General features: G+C 34.7%; 1 protein-coding gene across 3 annotated transcripts in view; it reads right to left on the bottom strand.

Annotated features, from left to right (window-relative positions):
- DMXL1 (Dmx like 1) overlaps positions 1–20710 on the bottom strand; it is a 138544-nt gene that overhangs the window by 70296 nt on the left and 47538 nt on the right. For 2 of the 3 annotated variants that reach the window (XM_060093274.1, XM_060093276.1), the window contains exons 16-28: positions 20540–20659; positions 20025–20246; positions 16196–17881; positions 14859–14966; positions 12178–12347; positions 11560–11657; positions 10409–10574; positions 9356–9617; positions 7127–8220; positions 6476–6667; positions 3932–4008; positions 1406–1533; positions 639–887 (exon numbers count right to left, since the gene is read on the bottom strand). In XM_060093274.1, coding sequence (XP_059949257.1) covers positions 639–887; positions 1406–1533; positions 3932–4008; positions 6476–6667; positions 7127–8220; positions 9356–9617; positions 10409–10574; positions 11560–11657; positions 12178–12347; positions 14859–14966; positions 16196–17881; positions 20025–20246; positions 20540–20659 — 4572 coding nt within the window. Of the gene's footprint in view, positions 1–186; positions 301–638; positions 888–1405; positions 1534–3931; positions 4009–6475; positions 6668–7126; positions 8221–9355; positions 9618–10408; positions 10575–11559; positions 11658–12177; positions 12348–14858; positions 14967–16195; positions 17882–20024; positions 20247–20539; positions 20660–20710 lie in introns of all 3 variants that reach the window. The other variant, XM_060093277.1, reaches the window with a different exon arrangement.

The raw sequence follows: 20710 nt of genomic DNA, 5'->3' as shown, positions 1-20710 counted from the left end.
AAAAGCAGGATGGTTTTTTAAAATGCTAATCATTGTTTTAAATCAAAAATATGACTTGATTAATGGAAAATTTTCAGTTTGCTAAGTGCCAAACAGAATAAAACTGGCCCACTGTACCCCAACCCCTCCAAAACAACACAAAGCAAGCTGAACTGTAAAAGCCTATTTCTAAAGCTAATATCTTGCCTGCAAGACTGGGAGGGCTATGAGAACTGATGGTTGAAAGAGCTTTGGAAAAGCCCACACATTCCATGGAGAATACCACTACCTGGTGGGGGCTAGGCATAGCAAAGTACCTTCCTGCCAAAGAAAGAAGAGAGATCTGATTTGGGATAGAACAAAAACCAATGTTACAGTATATTTCAAAACAAATGAAAATTTCAATAGTAAAAGATTTTAAATTACATTAGATAGTTCTAATCACTGGTGCATGAGTATCTTAAACTTTGATAATTACACCAGAAACTTTATACTGCATATTTACCACAAAACTATTTGTTCGTGCTTTAAGAAAATGGTCTGTAACAGAACTTTCTGTGAATGAATTAAAATGTAATTACATTTAACAAAGTTATCATTCAGATGAATAAATAAAGCTGTAGCCTTAAAAAATAAAATAAAACAGATTAAAAACTAACCAGGTAAAGCTTTTGAGCGTGTCTGTTCTTTGCTGGGAACATGTGCACCTCCACCAAATACAGCAGACCACATTTTTTCATTTAGAGGGTGGGCCACAATCCGAAATAGTTCGTTACTAGAATGTGTTGCCAAGCCATGGATGAAGAGACTAAGATACACTGCTGTGAGAATCTCACAGAGCAAGACTGTAAGCCCTGACTGGGCTTCCTCCCCAGAAGAATTCAAAAGTCGAATTAGAGAAGTTATTCCTAGGAGAAACAACAAACATAGCTACCATTAGCTACCATTGACAATAAACTAAATAAATAATCCACATTTCCTAATTTTTGAAAAAAGTTACAGCATCAGAATTAAAATATTTTCTGCCATAGATTCATAGACTAGTAGAGGTTATTGCAGTTAATGCATAAATGTTGAGCTATTTGTTCAATTTAGACAAACACTGGAAATCTGTAATCTGATTCAAATCTGATAGATAAAATTTCATTGCCATAACAAATGTTTTTGTATTATGACAAAAGCAAAATTAAAAAAAGTGATATAACAAAATATTTGAGTTATTTTAGTATGATGATAAAGGAAAAACTAATATTACATAACTGGATAATTTGTAATAAGTGGTGAATAATAAACTGGTATCAATTCTAACAATAGTTAACAACAATGATTATCATACAGCAAAACCAAGCCAAACCTACTTTTTCCTCATCTGATTAAATTCAATAAGGCTAAGAAAAACACTCACACATATATAAATTATTTATACCTGGCCACTGAGCTGGTGATGTATTGGGAGTTATGGCTTCATCTAAGCTTCCTGTTTTCAAAGAATGTCGATGGGGAAGCAGTACTGTCTGATACACCATTCCAGTAAACTGATTTGTTTGAAATGAACTAAGAGAAAAAAATTTAAATAATAACAATCTATAATGACCTACAATAACAACGATATAATAAAACAATAATAATAACATACAATGATCTAAAATGAATTTCACATGTAATACTTCCATGTTTTAGATCTATCATCTAGGGTACCTTAAATACAAAATTTTGTGTATTAATTATACTGCTTTACACCTAAGTACTGTGCTTTATAGTCTAGTATTATAATAAAACAAAATGTCCTTTAAATTTTCTAAATTCAAACAGATATGATAGCTTTTAAATATATTTACTGTTAAGACATAAAATATGTACAAATGAAAAAACTAAATCATTATTGGCCACAAGTAGCAAGCTTATATATCAAAATTTAAAACAAGGTTACTGAGTTGAAGAAGTCAGTTTAGGTTCAATTTGATACACTAGGGTAGGTTATATCAGGTATATGCACCAGATAACAGGTGTTTAATGAAACACATGGTTTCCGTCCTCATGCAATTTATAGTCTGGTGGGGGAATCAGACACAAATAATTTTATCATACTGTTTTTAAAGACAAAACCTATGCATACAGTGATATGAAAGCAAAAGGGAGGAGTGATTTCACACAGTTTGGGAATTCAGGGTAAGCTTCTCTAATTAAATGGTACTTTAAGCTAAAACTAAATAAACTGATCAATGGACAAAATAAATTACAGCTTGACACAAACTACAAAATAAATATGACAGAAAAATAGTATGAAAAATTTGTTAAACCCTGTCAGTAGTTCCTGTATCATATGTTAAGTAAATGAATATAATATTTAAAAATAGCACACTTATTTGTTTAGATCTGTTCTAACTGGCAAGTTGTCTTAGTCATAACAGTTTGATACGTATGGAAATAGCTTCTCTTGTTTTACTTTCCATTTTCAAGATGGCAGAGTAACAAAAACCAAAAATCTCCCCTGCTAAAGTAAGCCTATGGAAATGATAAGAAAGATAAAAATATGTTGATGAAAACAAAGCCATACTCAGTAATAAGAAAGTGAACTTTTGGAGGACCAAGGTCAAAGAAATCAAATTGAAGCTACTATGGGAATACACAGCCAGAGTAGTAAGCTGAGGTGACCCCTGGGAGAATTCAAACACATAAGATAAACAGATAATCAAAAATCAACACAAAGGAAGGTTGACATCATGTAAGAGAAAACAAACTCAGTGACATACCTACACCTGAGGAAGCAAAGACTTACCAGAACATTAAGGAAAGTGGTTTATACTCAGAGATATTAAAAAAAAATAAAACTAAAAAAAAGACAGTAAGTTATTTTTTTAAAGTGGCTATTGAAATAAATAAAGAGATATTAAAACTGAAAAATAAAATTTCTAAAACAAACTCAAATAGGCTAAATAAAAGATAGGACATTGCTGAAGAATGAATTAAGTGTCTGGAAAATGAAGCTAGGATTTCTCCTGAAATGAAGCAAAAAATAAATAAAGAAAAAATGAAAGGGATCATTTGAGAGGAAAGCTAAAAGAAAAATAAGAGGGACCCACAAGTTCCAATATCTGTCTCATATAAGGAAAGAGAAGAGAGAAGATAAAATATTGAAGAAATAGAGTAAGGGAATTTCAAAGAACTAAAGAAAGATACAGACCCCCACAGTGTCAAACAACATGTTTTGAAAGCCTAGATAAATTATAGTGAAACCTTAGGACATAAAGAGAAAAATCATAAACATCAACTACTCTGTAAAATTTTTCTCAGTTCCAAGTCAGTCAGTCCCTCCTCTGTGCTCCCTGAGATTTCACTACCTATCATCTTATAGGACATATCATTTAAGTATGATGTCATGTTACATATCATTTATCATTTCATATGTTTGTCTCTAACTAGATTGACCTTAAGGAAGGAGACTTTATTCCAGTGTATATCACAATGTCTAGCATTAGACAGTGATCAATAAAAGGCTGCTAAATAAGTTATATTGTGAAGAGTTTACTTGAGATGCATTTGCCATAAAGACATATGTTAAAATTTCAAAGATGAAAAAAAAGGACTCAACACTTCAGCCATATGCTTTTTGTATTATTATTATTATTATTTTTTTTTTTTTGCTGTACGCGGGCCTCTCACTGCTGTGGCCTCTCCCGTTGCGGAGCACAGGCTCCGGACACACAGGCTCCGCGGCCATGGCTCGCGGGCCCAGCCGCTCCGCGGCATGTGGGATCTTCCGGGATCGGGGCACGAACCCGTGTCCCCTGCATCGGCAGGCGGACTCTCAACCACTGCGCCACCAGGGAAGCCCCGCTTTTTGTATTATTTAAGGTGGACTGCAGTACACAGTATTTCTAGAGCAAGAGCATACAAATTCTCAAACCTCATCAGTTACTGTAAACATTCTTAAATTTCACAAAATATTTACCTGTAGTTATGACTACCACAAAGGCACTGATAAATACAAGCAGAAAGTGAAGCTGCTAAAGTATGCATTACATATACCTGGAAAAAAAAAAAAACAGAGTTATCTTATAACTTTGAAAAATGTAGCTTTTTTTCAAGACCTAATATAATCAGCATTTTTAAAAAGATGAAAAAACCATTTTGCCCTTATAAACTATTTCCTTTTTCTCCCTAATACTCATTTCTGTCTGAGAGGTCTTGTGACAAACAAATTAAAAACACACACACACACACAAACATACAAAACCTGAGGACTTTGGCAGAAATTATAAAACAGACACCTACTACCTAATTTCTGTTTTAAGGGCAAACGAGAACAGATGTTAGCTTATTCAGTAGTGCAATGAGCCATGCATTAAAAGCAAGCCCTCCAAGACTCAAACTGCTCCTTCCTCAACCAAAATATGAAGTCCAGCCTGGTAAATGACAGTTCACTTATGAACAGATCACTGAAGAATATGCTATCACACAGTCGAGTTACTACAGAAAACAATTTGAAGAGAGTGAAATTTTAGAGAAAGACGGTATGAAAGACAGCAACTGAAAGGCAAATACGTGTACTGAGGAAGACAGGGCTCTAAACATGGCATGACAAGAGAAGTAACAGAAGTAGATCTGAGGATGAGGGAGAAGCTTAATCTAGGTAAGAAAGGAGGCTAGACTATTAAAAGACCAAGTTCTTGATCTGATTATGAGGTATGATACTCTCTTGTGCATATTAAAATCTAATTGCTATTTTTCCTTCAATTATCAATAGACGTGATATGAATTAAAATCAAGGACAGCATCATATGAATGAAGACAGTGAAGACCACATACAACAGACTAAAAAAAATGATAATATTTTCTAGCTTCTCCAATCAAAAGGTGGAGTCTATTTCGCCACTTACTGAATTTGGGCTGAGGCTTGCTTTGTGCCAGAGGACACAGAAGTGATGTGTTATTTCTGAACCGAGTTCTCTAAAGGCCTTGCAAATTCTACTTTTGCTCTTTAAACCCCTGGAACCACTATATGAAATAATCCAGGTGAAATGGTTAATTTTATGTGTCCATTTGACTGGGCCAAGGGGTGCCCAGACGTTTGGTCAAATGTTATTCTGGATGTGTCTGTTAGGGTAAATTTGGATGAGGTTAATATTTGAATTGGTAGACTGAGTAAAGACAATTGCCCTCCCGATTGTGAGTGGGCCTTATCCAATCAATCGAAGACCTGAATAGAATAAAAAAGCTGAGTATGAGGGAACTTCTGCCTGGCTGCACTGAACTGGGACACTGGTCTTTTCCTACCTTGGGACTAGAAATGAAACACTGGCTCTTCTTGGGTCTCAGGCCTGCTGGCATTTGGACTAGAACTTACACTATTACCTATCCTGGTTCTCAGGCCTTTGTCCTTAGACTGGACCTACACAATCTGTTTTCCTGGGTCTCCAACTTGCCAACTGAAGATCCTGAGACTTCTCAGCCTCCATAATTAAGTGAGCCAACTGCTTGCAACAAGGCTCTTTCTATAAAAACACACGCACACACCCTATTGGCTCTATTTCTTTAGAGAACCCAGGCTAATACTCTAGGCTTGCCTACTGGAGGATGAGACACATCCCAAAGTCTTTGGTCATCCCAAAGTTTCCTGTCAGCCTTGCAGTCTGCCAACGATCAGAAATGTAAATAAGGCCATCCTAGGTCATCCAGAATCCAGTCAACCTGCCTGCTGACCAAAGACAAATGAAGGTATCCAGCTATCAGTCCAGTTGGCCCACAGAATCATGAGCAAAATAAATCATGGCTATTTTAAGCTATTGTTTCAGGGTGGCTCTTAAGCAGCAAAAGCTGATACACCAGGGTTATGCTTATTATTTGCTTATTATTAAAGTTAAATATGGAATAAAGTTTGGTTAAAATCAGCACAATCTAAAGAACATTAAATTCCTAATTGTGTAATATGCAATGTGGGCATTTATTCTACTGAGCAGTATAGGAAATAAAGTGACAAAATTAATTTGTAGGGGTTAAGGTTATCCAGGAAGGTAAAACTGTAGGAGAGGCTACCACTAGACAAAAAGAAAATGGATGGCATGATATCACAACCTGTGAGGTGGGGGAGAGAATCAAATGCAGACTATGAGGAAGAAAAAGAGATACTAGTACTTTTACATAATATTAAGTTTCTGTCTCTAAAAAAACCCCAGCTTTTTGGCTAAGTGTACTGCTAAAGATTTACTCATAAATGTGCATACACACTATTACGCTTACCAAGATGATGCAGTTAAATAAGACGAAGTCAAACTTAAAAACTGAAGTACCCTATTGGGTATAAGTAATACAAGTAAGATGAACTTGGCCTATAACCGAAAGTTTACTTTGATCAAAACCAATATAAACTTGGCAATGAAACAATCACTATGCATAGGATGATGTTTAAAATTGTTTATAAAAAGCCTTAACACTTATTTTTTAGTTTTATCATAGTATATAGGTAAATTAAATGTCTGAAACCAAGCATACTTACTTTATTGCTTTGGATATCAGGATGGGGTGGTGAATCAAAGTTTATTATGGCATGCAGAATATCATGTGTTAGATTACTAAGGTGCAATAACGGATTGGCAACTACTGTTTTGGCACTGGCTGTACAAGCAAAGAGGAGAGGTACTGAGGTTTGTTCTGAAAGAGGGCTAGGAAATATTGGTTCTGCTGTTTCCTTAAAAAACAAAGGGAAAAAAAGTTAATCAACTATTTATAGTTATAATCCATTAAGTAATTCAGGGTCTCTTTGAAAAACTTCAGAACAATTAAAAATTAAAAGCATAACAAACTTTTACAGAGTTAGAAGGGACCTGAGGAGACCAATCTTCCACCAATTATAATGAAAAATGATGGGACAATACGCTCGTATCATCAATTCACAAGGCATTCGTATAAGAATGTTTAATATGAATTAAGCAGATCACAGGGTCTGATATCAAACTGTCCTTAAACCACAATGCATTCACAACTCTAGAAATCCATAATGTGAAGCACCACACAAAAAGCAGAATTCCTTAAAGCAACCATAATTAAGAAAATCAACAATTTTAACATTTTAAAACTAAAAAAGCAATCTCAAAAACTGTTTTTCATACAAGTAGTATTTTGACTGGTTATCATGTAAGTTACATACCTGCTGAGATTCTTGTAAAAGTAAAATCAATTCCATTCTCACAGATGCAAGACCCCCACCATGGGATCCATGCAGTATGCAGTAACTAAGAAACATCCTCAAGAGTGACTGATATTTCAAAAGCCACTGTCTTTTTTCCTGAAAATTTTCTCTCAGTTGTTTCACTTTTGTTTGATGAAGCAAATCTTCAGCATCTTCATTTAATCCAAATGCATCTCCATTTTCGCCAAATGCAGACTGTAATTCTTCAGGATCTGAACAATAGTCACAAGTTCTCCGAAGGGCTATCACCTCTTTTTCAAGCCAGTGGTACAGCTGGTATCGCAATTTTCCACCATCTATTTCGTATCCAGTAGATAAAGTACGAAGTTCTACTGTGAGAATCTTTAAACATGCTCTAAATTTTAATTGAACTGCAATGATATCTTCTGATGGATTTAAAATGTCATTTTCATCTAGTGTGCTGAGAGAGTCTGTGTACTTAGAACTTGTTTCATCTATTTTTTTCCCTACTTTTCTCTGTAAAGGTTTTAGTTCTTTCATTGAAACAGGGAGATCCTCATTTTCTTCATCGTTATCACTGTCCCATTTTAATTCTAAAGAGTCATCCTGAAATACAATACTTGGTTGGCTCCAGTCAAAAGAAAGAGTGGAGTTTGACTGCTTCTCTGAGGAACCCTCTGAAGAAGATCCAAAACCATTCATCAGTGACTGTGACCAATCAATAGCAGAAGACTTATCTTCCCTTGCATCCAATTTGAATGGAGAAGGAGGAGAACAGACTTTACTAGTATCCAGAAAACTAGATGTTCTACAAAAAGGTTTCGTTTTTTTGATGACTTTTGGCATCTTTGATAATACTTCCAAAGCCAACATAGGGCAGCCAGCTTTTAAATGAGCACTGGCAGTAGTAAAAAATAATCTTCTTTCACTTAAATTAATTGTTCCTGCCAGTCCACTTTTTCCTGTTAAACTCATGTGCGTGGAAAACACATCAGATGATCCAAAATGACGTCTCAGCAAAAGAGGATGTGTTCTTAGATAATTGTAGAAATTAAAAACAGCAGGATTGCAGGCTGACATCATGACTTGATCTGAAAGTAAATTCATTTTATGAGCCAAGAAAAATTCTTCAAGGGTTGTACTGTAGCCCTTTTTCTGTACCATGACACCTTTATCTACCTGGTCTTGTGAGAAAAATTTAAGAGACCAAACTAATACATAGCAGTGAATAGACAAGAACACATTTGTAATGAAAGCGTTCTAACATAGTAGGAAAACAAAGATTATGCTGATTTCACATCTCTTCAGGTAACAATCTAAGACATTTTAAAACATCCAGTTACACACTCTTAGTTCTTTTTCTCCTACTTTCCTGGACACTTCTTCTCAGTCAGCCTGCTTTGCTAGATTTTCCTCATCTTCTCTACTTTTAAATGCTGAGTGTCCTAGAGTTCAGTACTTGACCTCCTTTCTATCTACATTCCCTGAGTGAACTCCTACAGTCCCATGGCTTTAAATACCATCTATATGTGATAACGTGCACATCTCTATTTCTAGTAGCAACTTCACCCTGTAAATCTAGAATACTATATCCAAAGGCCTACATTATGTTTCCATTTACATGTCCATATTCTTGCCTCGAGGCCTTTTTATTTACTGTGCCCTTGGCCTAAAAACCAGATATCTGCGCTGACTGATTACTCACTCATTTCAATCAGGTCTCATCTCAAAGGTCACCTTATCTGAGAAGTCTTTTCTATCTAAAGCAACACTCTCCAAAATCTGCTCCTAGCCTTCCCCCTACCACTTATCTATTGCTCAAACTAAAAACCCAGGAGTTAAACTTGACTCTCATTCCCTTCATATTCCATATCCAATTCAGTCCTATCTAGTCAACCTTAAAATTATAGTTGAAATCCAACCACTTCTGTTTCCCTGTTTATCACTATTTTCTTCAAAACATTTATATTCAAACGTTGAAAACATCTATGTTCAATAAGAAAATCCAAAGTCCTTGGTTTTCAAAGGATTTAGCTTCCTGGGGGGAAAAAAATAAAAAATAAAAAACTGTATACATAACTCTGTCTCCCCAACTAAACCATAAAGTCTTAGACCACGTATGTCTTCAATTTGTTCTGCATTATCCTTAGCACCCAACAGTGTGCTCTGAACCTGACAAACACTAATAAAACTCTTAATCATTAACATCTTAGAAGTATAGCTTACCATCATCCTCTCTGATAGGTTGCTTTATTAATGTTTCCAGAGCACTACTATAATCTTCTAAAATCCAATATGCCATACTCCGAAGAAAAGGATCATAATGCATATTTATATTCAACAAATTGAGTTCATTGACAGGAGAATCAATTCCCAAAACTTTTTTACGTAAAATAGATTTATATGTTGCAGATGTATCAAATTCAGACTCATAGAGTCTTGCTATTACAAGAGCCAACTGAATGTCATTCAGTTTCTCAAGACATACCTTCAAAAACAAGAAATATTGTTTATAAATAAGGGTATCTTTCATTTTAAGGTAAACTCAATTGACTAATAACAAGATGAACACAAAGCTTTATTAATATCTGAAATTAGTGAACAAGGATAATACACAAAACATATGCTGCTTGCTTCAGCAAATCTACTTGACAACATTTATGTTAATTTACCTGGTAGTAATAAATACATATTTGCAAAAAGAATTAGCCTAATGAAAAAATACTGAATAATTCCTAAAATGACATGCTTTGTTTTATTCTTGAGCTTTTATCGTTCCCCATCCACCTTAGCAGACTATGTTTCCAAATCAAAAAGATGTTTTGAATCACTTGTATGAAACTCTGAGCAAAAGGGCAATTTGAAACAGAAATGTTATATTTTAAATATTTATAACTTTTTGTAAGGGTTACTTAGAAATAATTAGTTAAAAATTTGCTAAGGTTTGTCAACTAACACAGAGCCAAATATATGTCCGAATATGTTTAAAGTGATAGAACGAATATTTTATTTTTTTAACCTGTTCATAAATATTCTTAAGAGTCAGATTAACTACCTATCTCTACCAACCAACACAACCTGGTTAATTTTAATTCTATATAAATATCATTCAAGCTAAATGACAAAATTTTAAAGTCACCATTAAATATTACCAGTTACTTTAGGCATTAAGCCTTGTGTTAGTTCCACTATACTTGAGTTGAAATTAAAAAACAAAATTGAAACCATAAAGAGCTTAAAAGGATGACAATGCTATTTTTAAAAAAATTCATTCATTACCTCAATTGCATCTCTGAGGCAACCAGCTAAAAGAAAAAATGCTGCTGAATGTTCAAATCTTTGTTTTCCTAACAAAGAAAAAGCATTCTTTAAAGCTGCTTTACGCCATCTCTCATCCTCAAAATTATGTCCAAAAAACTGTGTCATCTTGGAATCTTTTTGGGATCTATAAAGCAAAAAGTTTGAAAATTTCAGAACATAATGCTTCTACATCAAAACCAATTGTTATGAAGTTAGCCACTTAAAAGTTAAGACTCAAAAGAAACATTTACCAGTTCATAAATTACTATACATCTGCTGCTTTTCTGAGCAAAAATAACATTTATGGTAAACATTTACTTTTCCATATAAATTTCAGAGATTATTGAAAACATTCTTTCAAACCATGGAGAAACTACATTAACAGCACTGTGAGAAATTATTTTTAAATCTATACAAAATATATAATTTATATTAACTTCTGTGCTATTTTACCATTTAAACTTAATCAACTGCCTTTACCCCCACTGCCCACCTGAAGGTGACTTTGATGATAAAAATCCAAGGAATTTGTCCTGAAGCAAAACAACCCTAAAAGATCTAGTCTCTTACAACTGATTGATACCATGATTTTCCCCCAAAGGTTGCTGATCTATGGATATATCTAGAACTGAATCCCAAACGAATAGTGAACTATTTATGGCAATCACGCTGACCAAGTCTAGCTAAGAACAAGTGAAAGAGAAAAATTCTAAATGACCCTAGCTCAAGAATGGGGTCAGGGCCCTTAGGAAGAGGGTGGTTTGGAAGGATAGCCTGGTCCAAGAGCTCCTTGATAGGGCAGAGGGTAGATGTATTTTCAAAGCCCCACCAAATCATCTTCTTCCCCATTCCAGATAAAGTTTCCGGTTTAGTTCTTTGTTCTACAGGAGCATCATGAGAAATTATTAAAATAAGCAAAAAAAAATGTTTTTCTGGACTGATAAACCTAAAAAAAGCTAATGTGACCTCATCAAGATTCTTCTGCTCTGTAACCTAGGCTTTCTTTCACATGAAATCTCTTAAATACAAAAATAACTAAGAATCCACATGAATCACACTAACAAGAACAACAAATCTTTACTTCATACTCTATGGAAAGTTTTTCATTTTGAAGCAGTTTTTTCACCTACCTATATAATCCCCAAATCACAGCTTTCTTTTTCATTGCAAGGTAAAAAATGGCAGCATCTAAAGGATCATTCTTTTTATAAAAGGCTGCTTTGGCTACCTATAATTAGAAAATATTGGTCAAAATTTCACGTTAACAGTTTTTAAATTAAGTAAACAAATACTTTCCTTCATATACGACTGTCATACATTCCCTACTTAAATGTTCAATAAACTAAAAAATATGTGTATGAATGCATGCATGTATATGTAAATTTATTAATTTATTCATTTATTTTATAATTACAAAAGTAACCATGGTGGTGGCCTCCAAGATTACAAAGAGATGGAAACATGGAAACAGGACTACACTTTTCATTACAAGCTCTTCTGTACTGTTTTATTTTCCTAAATGTGTATATATATTATTTGTATATATCAATAAAAAATGCTAATATATCAACTAGCAATTTAAGAATTAGAATATAAATTGTTAAAAATTATGCTATTTTGAAATATAAAGACTATTTAAACGCATTTTACTGCTAAAAAAAGAGTAACAGGAGAGGAAATATGGAATATCGTGTAAATAAACATGCAATATATATTAATTCATTTTTACACCAAAATAAAACACTCACCTTTTCTACGCATTTGCGTAAGATGCGGGTATTCCGGACCCACCACCCCACACCCATAGCTCTAAGTTCAGACCATGTGGGATCATCTTTCTGCATTGCTGGCAACATGTTCAGCAGTTCTTCTTCTGCTACTGAATGAAAGGCCCAGGCAAAATGACTACTAGACAGGCCTGAAGAAATATCAAAAATAATGTTTATAAGAAATATAAATATGATTATATAATGATGATCAGAAATGTGTGTTCCATATTTGCAATATAAATGCCTAAAAGTTTATATAAGACTCACAGAGTTATAACTGTTAGGGGTTGGAGGGAATATGGGGTTTTTTTCTTGCTTCTCCAAATAACTCAATCATCACATCAATATTTTCTACAATAAGCATATATTTTCTATAATTAAAATATATTTTTGGGGCTTCCCTGGTGGCGCAGTGGTTGAGAGTCCGCCTGCCGATGCAGGGGACGCGGGTTCGTGCCCCGGTCTGGGAGGATCCCACATGCCGCGGAGCGGCTGGGTCCATGCGCCATGGCCGCTGAGCCTGCGCGTCGGGAGCTGTGCTCCGCAACGGGAGAGGCCACAGCAATGAGAAGCCCGCGTACCGCAAAAAAATAAAATAAAATAAAATAAAAAATATTTTTTTAAAAAGATAAGGAAAAACGCTTATGGGCAAATGCCACTGTGCTGAATCTTTCTATTCTCTAGTATGTCTGACATCCTAGGTCAACATTTGTTGTGCGGATTTAATTCCATGGAATCAAAAAAGCATCAAGGAGACAGTACAGCTGGTGAACACAACTTAAGACTGCAAAAACTCTGGAATCAGAATGCATAAATTAAAATTCTAGCTCCACCCTAACTAACTATATAACTTTGGGCAAGTTACTTAACCTCTTGATTCCTCAATTTTCTTATTTACAAAATGTGAATAATCATGGCACCTACCTCATTACATTGTTGTGCGGATTAAAAGAAATAATACAGTTAAAGCATTTGGGATAGTACCTAGCACATAATAACTTTTATTACCCCATAATCACTATATTAATAAGATACTTTTATATTTATAAAGCATCAGTTACATCAGCAAGTCTCTCAACCTACTGGCCCACACATGTGGTGTTTATCGTTCAGCTTTTTTTTTTTTTTGCGGTATGCAGGCCTCTCACTGTTGTGGCCTCTCCCGTTGCGCAGCACAGGCTCCAGACGCGCAGGCTCAGCGGCCATGGCTCACAGGCCCAGCCACTCCACGTCATGTGGGATCTTCCCAGACCGGGGCACGAACCCGTGTCCCCTGCATCGGCAGGCGGACTCTCATCCACTGCGCCACCAGGGAAGCCCTATCGTTCAGCTTTTATTTTGCCTCTTCACATTACATTTTGTTTAGTATTACTCAGTTAAGTATATGATTAATTATAAGATGTGGCTTCGACTTATACAAATATATGAACTCAAATTTTTAACCTAATATATAGTGCCAAGGAATCTGAAATGCCCACTATACCCAAGTCTTTGGAAATAAAGAAACTGTAATTAAAAAACAAACAAACAAACATCTATGCTGTGAATGGACTGTTATTCTAAATTATTTTTAGATTCCTATTGTTTTTCAACCAAGTTTAATAATTTTTCATAAATAAATACATAAATACATAATCTGACTTAGAATTTTAGCTTCTCTTTTCCAAAGCTAAATGCAAAATGAAAGGAAGGAGGAAACAGAAAGAGAAAGAAAGACAAGAGACGGAGACTAATGAGCAGAGGTTGACCTGTAGAGTCCCAACAACACTGTTTAAACCTTTAGATTCAATAATCCTGGAAGCCAGCTCTATCTCTTAAACTTGGGGGACACTGAGCCAATAAATATCTTATTTTGTTTAAATTCTCTTAAACTTAAGTATTTCTATTACTTTGAGAGTCCTAACAATATAAAAGTATCTGAAATGTTATTAACTATTATCTGAAATACACATTAATGTTAGCAGCAGTTTTGGGGATGGGTGGATTTTTATTTTCTATGTTCTGTACTCTGTTTTGTGAAACAACTAAAATTGAGTATGTATTATTTCTATAACAAAAATTGTATTCAAATTTTGGGGAAAAATGAGTTTAGATACAAGTCAATTAAAAAGGAGAAAAAAGAAAATTTAAGGAAATTAAAGAGAATGAAACAATACTAATTGGTCTTTAATGTATAATGCATTTGAAAACATTACACATAATCCAATTGCCTCATTTCCATTTCTTCATTAGCTCTTTCCACCTACCAAAAGAATTCCAGTAATTTTTTTTTTTTTTTTTTTTTTTGTGGTATGCGGGCCTCTCACTGCTGTGGCCTCTCCCGTTGCGGAGCACAGGCTCTGGACGCGCAGGCTCAGTGGCCATGGCTCACGGGCCCAGCCGCTCCGCGGCATGTGGGATCCTCCCAGACCAGGGCACAAACCCGTGTCCCCTGCATCGGCAGGCAGACTCTCAACCACTGCGCCACCAGGGAAGCCCTCTCCAGTATTTTTAAGCAAAGAAGATGAGATGAAAGCAATGATTTTTAACATAAATTAAGGAAATTCAGAATGTGTCAAACTTGTCGGCATTATCGTATCTGGGCAAAAACAAACTTAAATGTTCTTAAGCCTCTCTTCTACTCGTCTTACTTCCTTTTACTAGGTTATTGCCAAAATCACCTTGGTGAAGGAGTTGAGCTCGATAAGCTGGAAGAGAAGTTGTAAGAAAAGTATGAAGTCGAACAGCCAAAAGAAATTTTAAGCCACATTCATCAAGAGTTTCTCCACCTATAAAAAAGAAAAAAAAAGGTATTTTTACTTGTAAAAACCCATTTCATTAGCAAAACACAAGTAAATGCTAATAATTCTGGCAAGCAGGGTATGTCAGAGCACCAAAACCAGGGACAAAACATTGTGAAACTGACAAAAGTTATCAGTCTAAATATTATCTAATATTTCTTTTTCCTATATAATTATACATTACAGAAAAAAGCTGTATAGTTAAATAATTGAAAAAATAATAAAGAAGAGAATGAATTGACTCAGGGTCTCTGACATATTTTTAATAATATAATCTCCTCTGACATGAATATTTTAATTTAAATGTGACTCAATTTTAAAATAGTTTAACCTTCTCTATAATATTATCCATATTGATTCAAGTCACATACCCATTCCAATAACTGCTAACACTGGAAGAAATGGCTATACGGTAAGGAGGCCTGATTTTTACTTTAAATGAATAAAAACATAAAACACTTGTAATATAGTCACATCAAAACATAATATCTACTAATAATATTTCATTTCATAATTCATGACCAACTTATTTTTCCTTAAAGTTTTAATTTTTATTATTGTTATTCTTTTTTCTTAAATTTACCCCACATTTTCCTTTCAAGGGGTGCATCCTACTGACTTATATCTGGTGCACAAGGCTAGACTGTTAATCAGATCTTATTTGAAATCTGATGGGAATTCTACAAATTTATTCATAACTCAGAAGATTAAAAACAAAAAATGCTCTTTGGGTGAGGAAAAGACCTAATTTTATTAGGCTTGCTTGCTGCTATTCTAGGAAGGAGTATACCTTAATGTTAATTTTTTTAAAACCTCAATATTAAAAAACCCAAATTAACAGTGAATTATTACAATGGGAAAAATAAATAAATAAAGGAGAAAGCACCTTTTATTTTGGGGTTTCTAAAGTAATTATTTATTAAGAATGTTAACTTTTGCTAAACTCAAAAGCAATTACTTGGATTCTTAACATTATTAAGTAGACAGGTAAAAATGACTTGGCATAATGAATCCTTGTGTACTTTCTCAGAGTACTATGATTTATGGGATAAATAATATATATTCAAGTTAAAACTATTGTGAAGGCAACAATGATGATTTTAAAAACCTTCATGGCTGTCATTTTTACAGAAATTATTTAAGATTATTTTCTGTGAAAAAAATAAGTAAAAATATCATCAATTTTTCCTCTAATCCTATACCCAATTTAATTTTACCTTGGCTTCTGTCTCTGCTTTCTCCAATATCAGTGCTGGTAGTTGCAATTGTATCTGCTAAAGCCATCAAAGACATCTGCTCCATCCGGCTGAGTCCTGGTAAACTCGAATGAAGTAAGTGGCCAGAAAGAACCTGAGCATGCTCAGGACCAAAGTAAGTTGGACTGTATTGTGAAAGGTCAATAACCCTGGGCTTTGTATTTTCTTCATCTGTCTTTAACACATGACTATCAGTCATTAAAGGTGACATCTGAAAAAGCTCATCATAACTTTCTTTTGACAACTGGTTTGAGTTATTTAAGGTACTCTGATTACTAGATTTCTCCAAGGATGAGTAATAGCTATCATCATCTGCTGCAAGTAAGGCATATAAAGGAAGTGGAGGGACAGAATCAATTTCTGTGTAATCTGTATTTTCACTCTTGTTGAATGCCTGGGGGTCTCGAGTAGTACTTCCACTAGCACTGATGGTGAGAGACCTAAAGCGGCGCTCATGATTAGATTCAGCTTCATTCAGAGCCACAACTTCCCCAGCAATGCACTTGACAAGATGTGACAAGATGGCCTTTGCTCTCCGAACTTTGCCAAGATCCATGAGTTCCAAAAGCTGCAAAGGATGGTACTGAGGTAAAGTTGGGGAAAGAACATGAGCTGCTTCAAAAAGACCTGAATCTTCCATACCCACAGAAGGATCAAGTGCAGTTTTCTTTCCACAGATTTTCTGTGCAAGACTGGTCATGGATCGAGTCAGGGTTTTCTTTGGAGGATGTAATCCAGAACTTGATGAGTTACTCTGTTTTATTAAACTTATTATAGATGGAGTGCTCCCACTGTATGAATCTGTTGTAACAGGTTCTTGTTTAGAAGATGGCTGCCATTGGGAATATACATGCATTTCACAATCCATTCCTACCACCAGGATGCCATCCCGGACCCATGATAAAGAAACAGGAAAAGGTGGAGAGCCTTCTAAAGAAGAAACCAAGTCCACACTTCGTAACAGTACAAATTTAGAAAGAGGCACAACTTTAGTACTTTCCCAGAGAGGAAATGCCAGGCTTTCCTTACCCGTCTGTTCTTGTACCTTGCCAGCCAGGGGTCCATACATAAAAAGTTTTGATCCAATTCCTACAGTGAGAATATGAGAACCATCTTCTCTAGACATCCAATCTAAGTGAACTAAATGCTTTGTGTTTGATGTGACACTCTCTTTACTGGATAAATATACCTCTTGTTTATTATAGGCCACTAAATTGCTATCAATACTAATGCCAGAATCCAACACTGTATTTAACTCATCTAAATGAACTGTCTGTTCAAGGACCCAGCATGAACCTCCTGTAGACTCACATTCAAAAATACTTACATGCATCACAAAGTCCTGAGAACATCTACTATTAGACATAGGCTGCTTATATGCTACTGCTAAACGATTTGTGTGTGCACAGCTGACTTCTATAGGCCTACCAGGTACAGTTATACTACTATTGCTCTGCAGTCCATCTTCAATAAGTAACGGCCATTCTTCCCAAATGTATATAAGATCCATTTCTCCATTATTTGAAGTGGCAGATTCTCCATCTGTTACTCTACATCTCCAGAATCTTACTTTCTCATCTGAGCATGAAGTTGCCAATAAATAAGGAGCACTGCATATGGGATATATGGAAGAAGAACTCAGATGTCCTAAAACAAAAATAATCCATTAACAAAATGTGAAATTTGGTTAAATAAATCTGTTTTCTTGTACTAAAGGTTTTAGTCTTTTGCATGAACTAGTGTTAACAACATGACAGTCAATATTTAGCTTAAGGATCAGCAAGATCAGTAAGACGCTTTTAATGACGTCAAAAAGGTACATAAAAAGGACATCATTACCAAAACCTAGAGCTGAAAGAGAACTCCATAATAATTTATAAGTAAGGACTCTTAACTAATTGTGTAAGTATCTTATGCCTAAATCAAATAGCTAGACTAAGGCAGAATTAGAAAACCTAAATTCTAGTCCTGGTTTTCAACCCAGCATTCTTTTCACAACTCTTTGTTAGCATTATATATTATTATAAATCTCATTTTAAAGGTATCAATACATCTTTAAAAATTTGTCAATATTCACTGGCTACTTCTCTATAATATTTTTAATACAATTTTGTGAATGGTTCATGCTTACTTAAGTACTAAAAGGGTCCTCCACGATTGAAGTGTATTTCATATAAATGACGCTGAGAAGATTCCTAAGTGGGACATATGTTTGCTTGGGCTTAATGTAATTACATACTCTTAATTTCCTAAATCAGAGGTTGACAAACTTTTTCTTAAAGGGCCAAAGAGTAACAACTAGGCTTTGCTAGCCACAGAGTCCCTGTTGCAGCTACTCAACTCCGCCAGTGTAGAACAAAGCAGCCATACACAAAAGTAAACAAATAGGTGTGGCTACGTTCCAATCAAACTTACTTACAAAAAGGTAGGTGACCCATAGTTTGCCAATCCCTATCCTAGACTATTAAACAAAAACTGCTAATCGTAATACAGAAATGTTATACAGAACATTTATTATATTTTAAAAGCATATTTCAACATAAGTTTTTCTTTAAGTCCTCAAGGACTTAGCAGTACTGCATAAGGACACAATTAACATTGTCTATTAGTTTCTCTGAACTGAACAGAGAATAAAGAGCTTACCCTTCCCAAAAGTCTTGGTTAAAAAAAAAAATTCTCAAGACTAGGAAAAAAAGCTGTTATCACATGCTACTGTTTTTGCCAAACAAAACAAATTTCTTCTTTTGCCCTAGGACTTCTCTTTTCTTCCGAACTCAACTTGCGCCAAGGATTATTTTTAGAAACATCTTCAGTTTCTCTTAGATCTGCCATATAGTTTTCCTTTAATAGAATTCAGTAGTGAAGATTATACTGTTCTGGCTAAGGATAACAGCTCTTAAAACTGTGTCAATACAAAAGTCATTCTATTTCAAACTTTAACTTGCCTTGCATTGATGCCTCTTTTATTAAAATATACAAAAAAACCCCAGAATGCAAAAGTTATCAGGACACTGTTAATACTCCTGCTAACTTCACCAATTAGGAAAGATTAAGTACCTGATAATGTGGCAAACTGAAAAGTATTCAAAGTAATTAGTCAAAAGTGATAGACAAGTAAAGAAGACCAAAAACCCACACTGTGACTATGAAAATGAAAGAACTAGGTGATAAAAACATGGATTTTTTGTCTTGGTTTTCATGATACCCTTGATACCTTGATCTATTTTGTACACTGGAATCACCTGGAAGGCTTGTCAAAACAAGACTGCTGGGTCCCACCTCACAGCTGGTGATTTAGTAAGTCTAGGGTATGGCCCAAGAATTATTATTTCTAACAACTTCCCAAACAATGCTGATGCTTTTGGTCTGGGGACCACATTTTGAGAACCACTGCCCTAAGGATGACAAATATATATATCAGGAACTACACACTTAGAATCCTTCACAGCATAGAGCTCCAGGCAGCCAATACCGCATTATCAAAGTTGGCAAATAAGGTACAACCCCATTATTATCTCTGCCCTGGAAACTTTCGCTTTGTCTTCACAAAAGGATAATAAAAATTTGTTTCAGAAATCAATATTTAAGACCACAACTGGCTGACAAATGCCAGAGTCATCTGAAAACGTAATGAGAAATTTAAATTGTTAATTCAGGGTACTTAAATATATTCTTTTTATTTCTGTTTCTGTGTAGATTTAAAAAGTGGAGTTGCACCTATTTTTAAATACACAGTAAATACTCATGCATTATGAAGTTTGATTAGTCTCTTTTTACAAAATTTACAAACCTGCTGATGGCTTAACACTTATTATCTCAACTCCTTGTGGCAAATGCAACTCTTGACTATAAACCATTTCTGAGGACAGAGTCAACTTGCTGGTACTCTGGAGATTTGCTCTGCAAGCCTGATACTTCTGTGAAAAAGGGGATAAGATCCTCTCTGGAGAAGAAGAATAATGTTCTTCTGGCTGCCAAACTGCTTCAGATATTTTTGTATCTACTTTTTCATCTATAAAACATAAAAAAAGAACCAAAAAACTGGGAGAGAAACCCTATAAACATTACAATTGCTACATTTTATAATCCAAAACTGCCTTATAAAAGATAAAAAAGTTAACGTATTAACATGATTCTTTACGGCAAGAAAATCAGAGTATTGTTTTATTCTTAATTAACAGAATAAACTATAATTATCCTCTCTCAATAAAAACAGCTTTAAAAAATATCCACTGAAACTATCTAACCATATGTAATTTGTTAACCTAAGCCTACTTAAAAGTTAAAAAAAAAAAAAAAACTCACCCAATGAGACAGGAATGGACTTCAAATGCAAATTCCACATGTGTAACAATGAACGGTTGTCTTGGGTGCACTCTATTACAATTAGGTAGAATTTTTCTGAAAATCCATTAGGTGAGCTGCCTGTTGGTATAAATGGTGTATTTCACTACTAACATGGAAAGCTGAGATAAC

The sequence above is a fragment of the Mesoplodon densirostris genome, chromosome 3, assembly GCF_025265405.1.
Source record: "Mesoplodon densirostris isolate mMesDen1 chromosome 3, mMesDen1 primary haplotype, whole genome shotgun sequence".
Classification (NCBI taxonomy): domain Eukaryota; kingdom Metazoa; phylum Chordata; class Mammalia; order Artiodactyla; family Ziphiidae; genus Mesoplodon; species Mesoplodon densirostris.
This window is presented reverse-complemented; position numbering and strand designations above follow the sequence as displayed.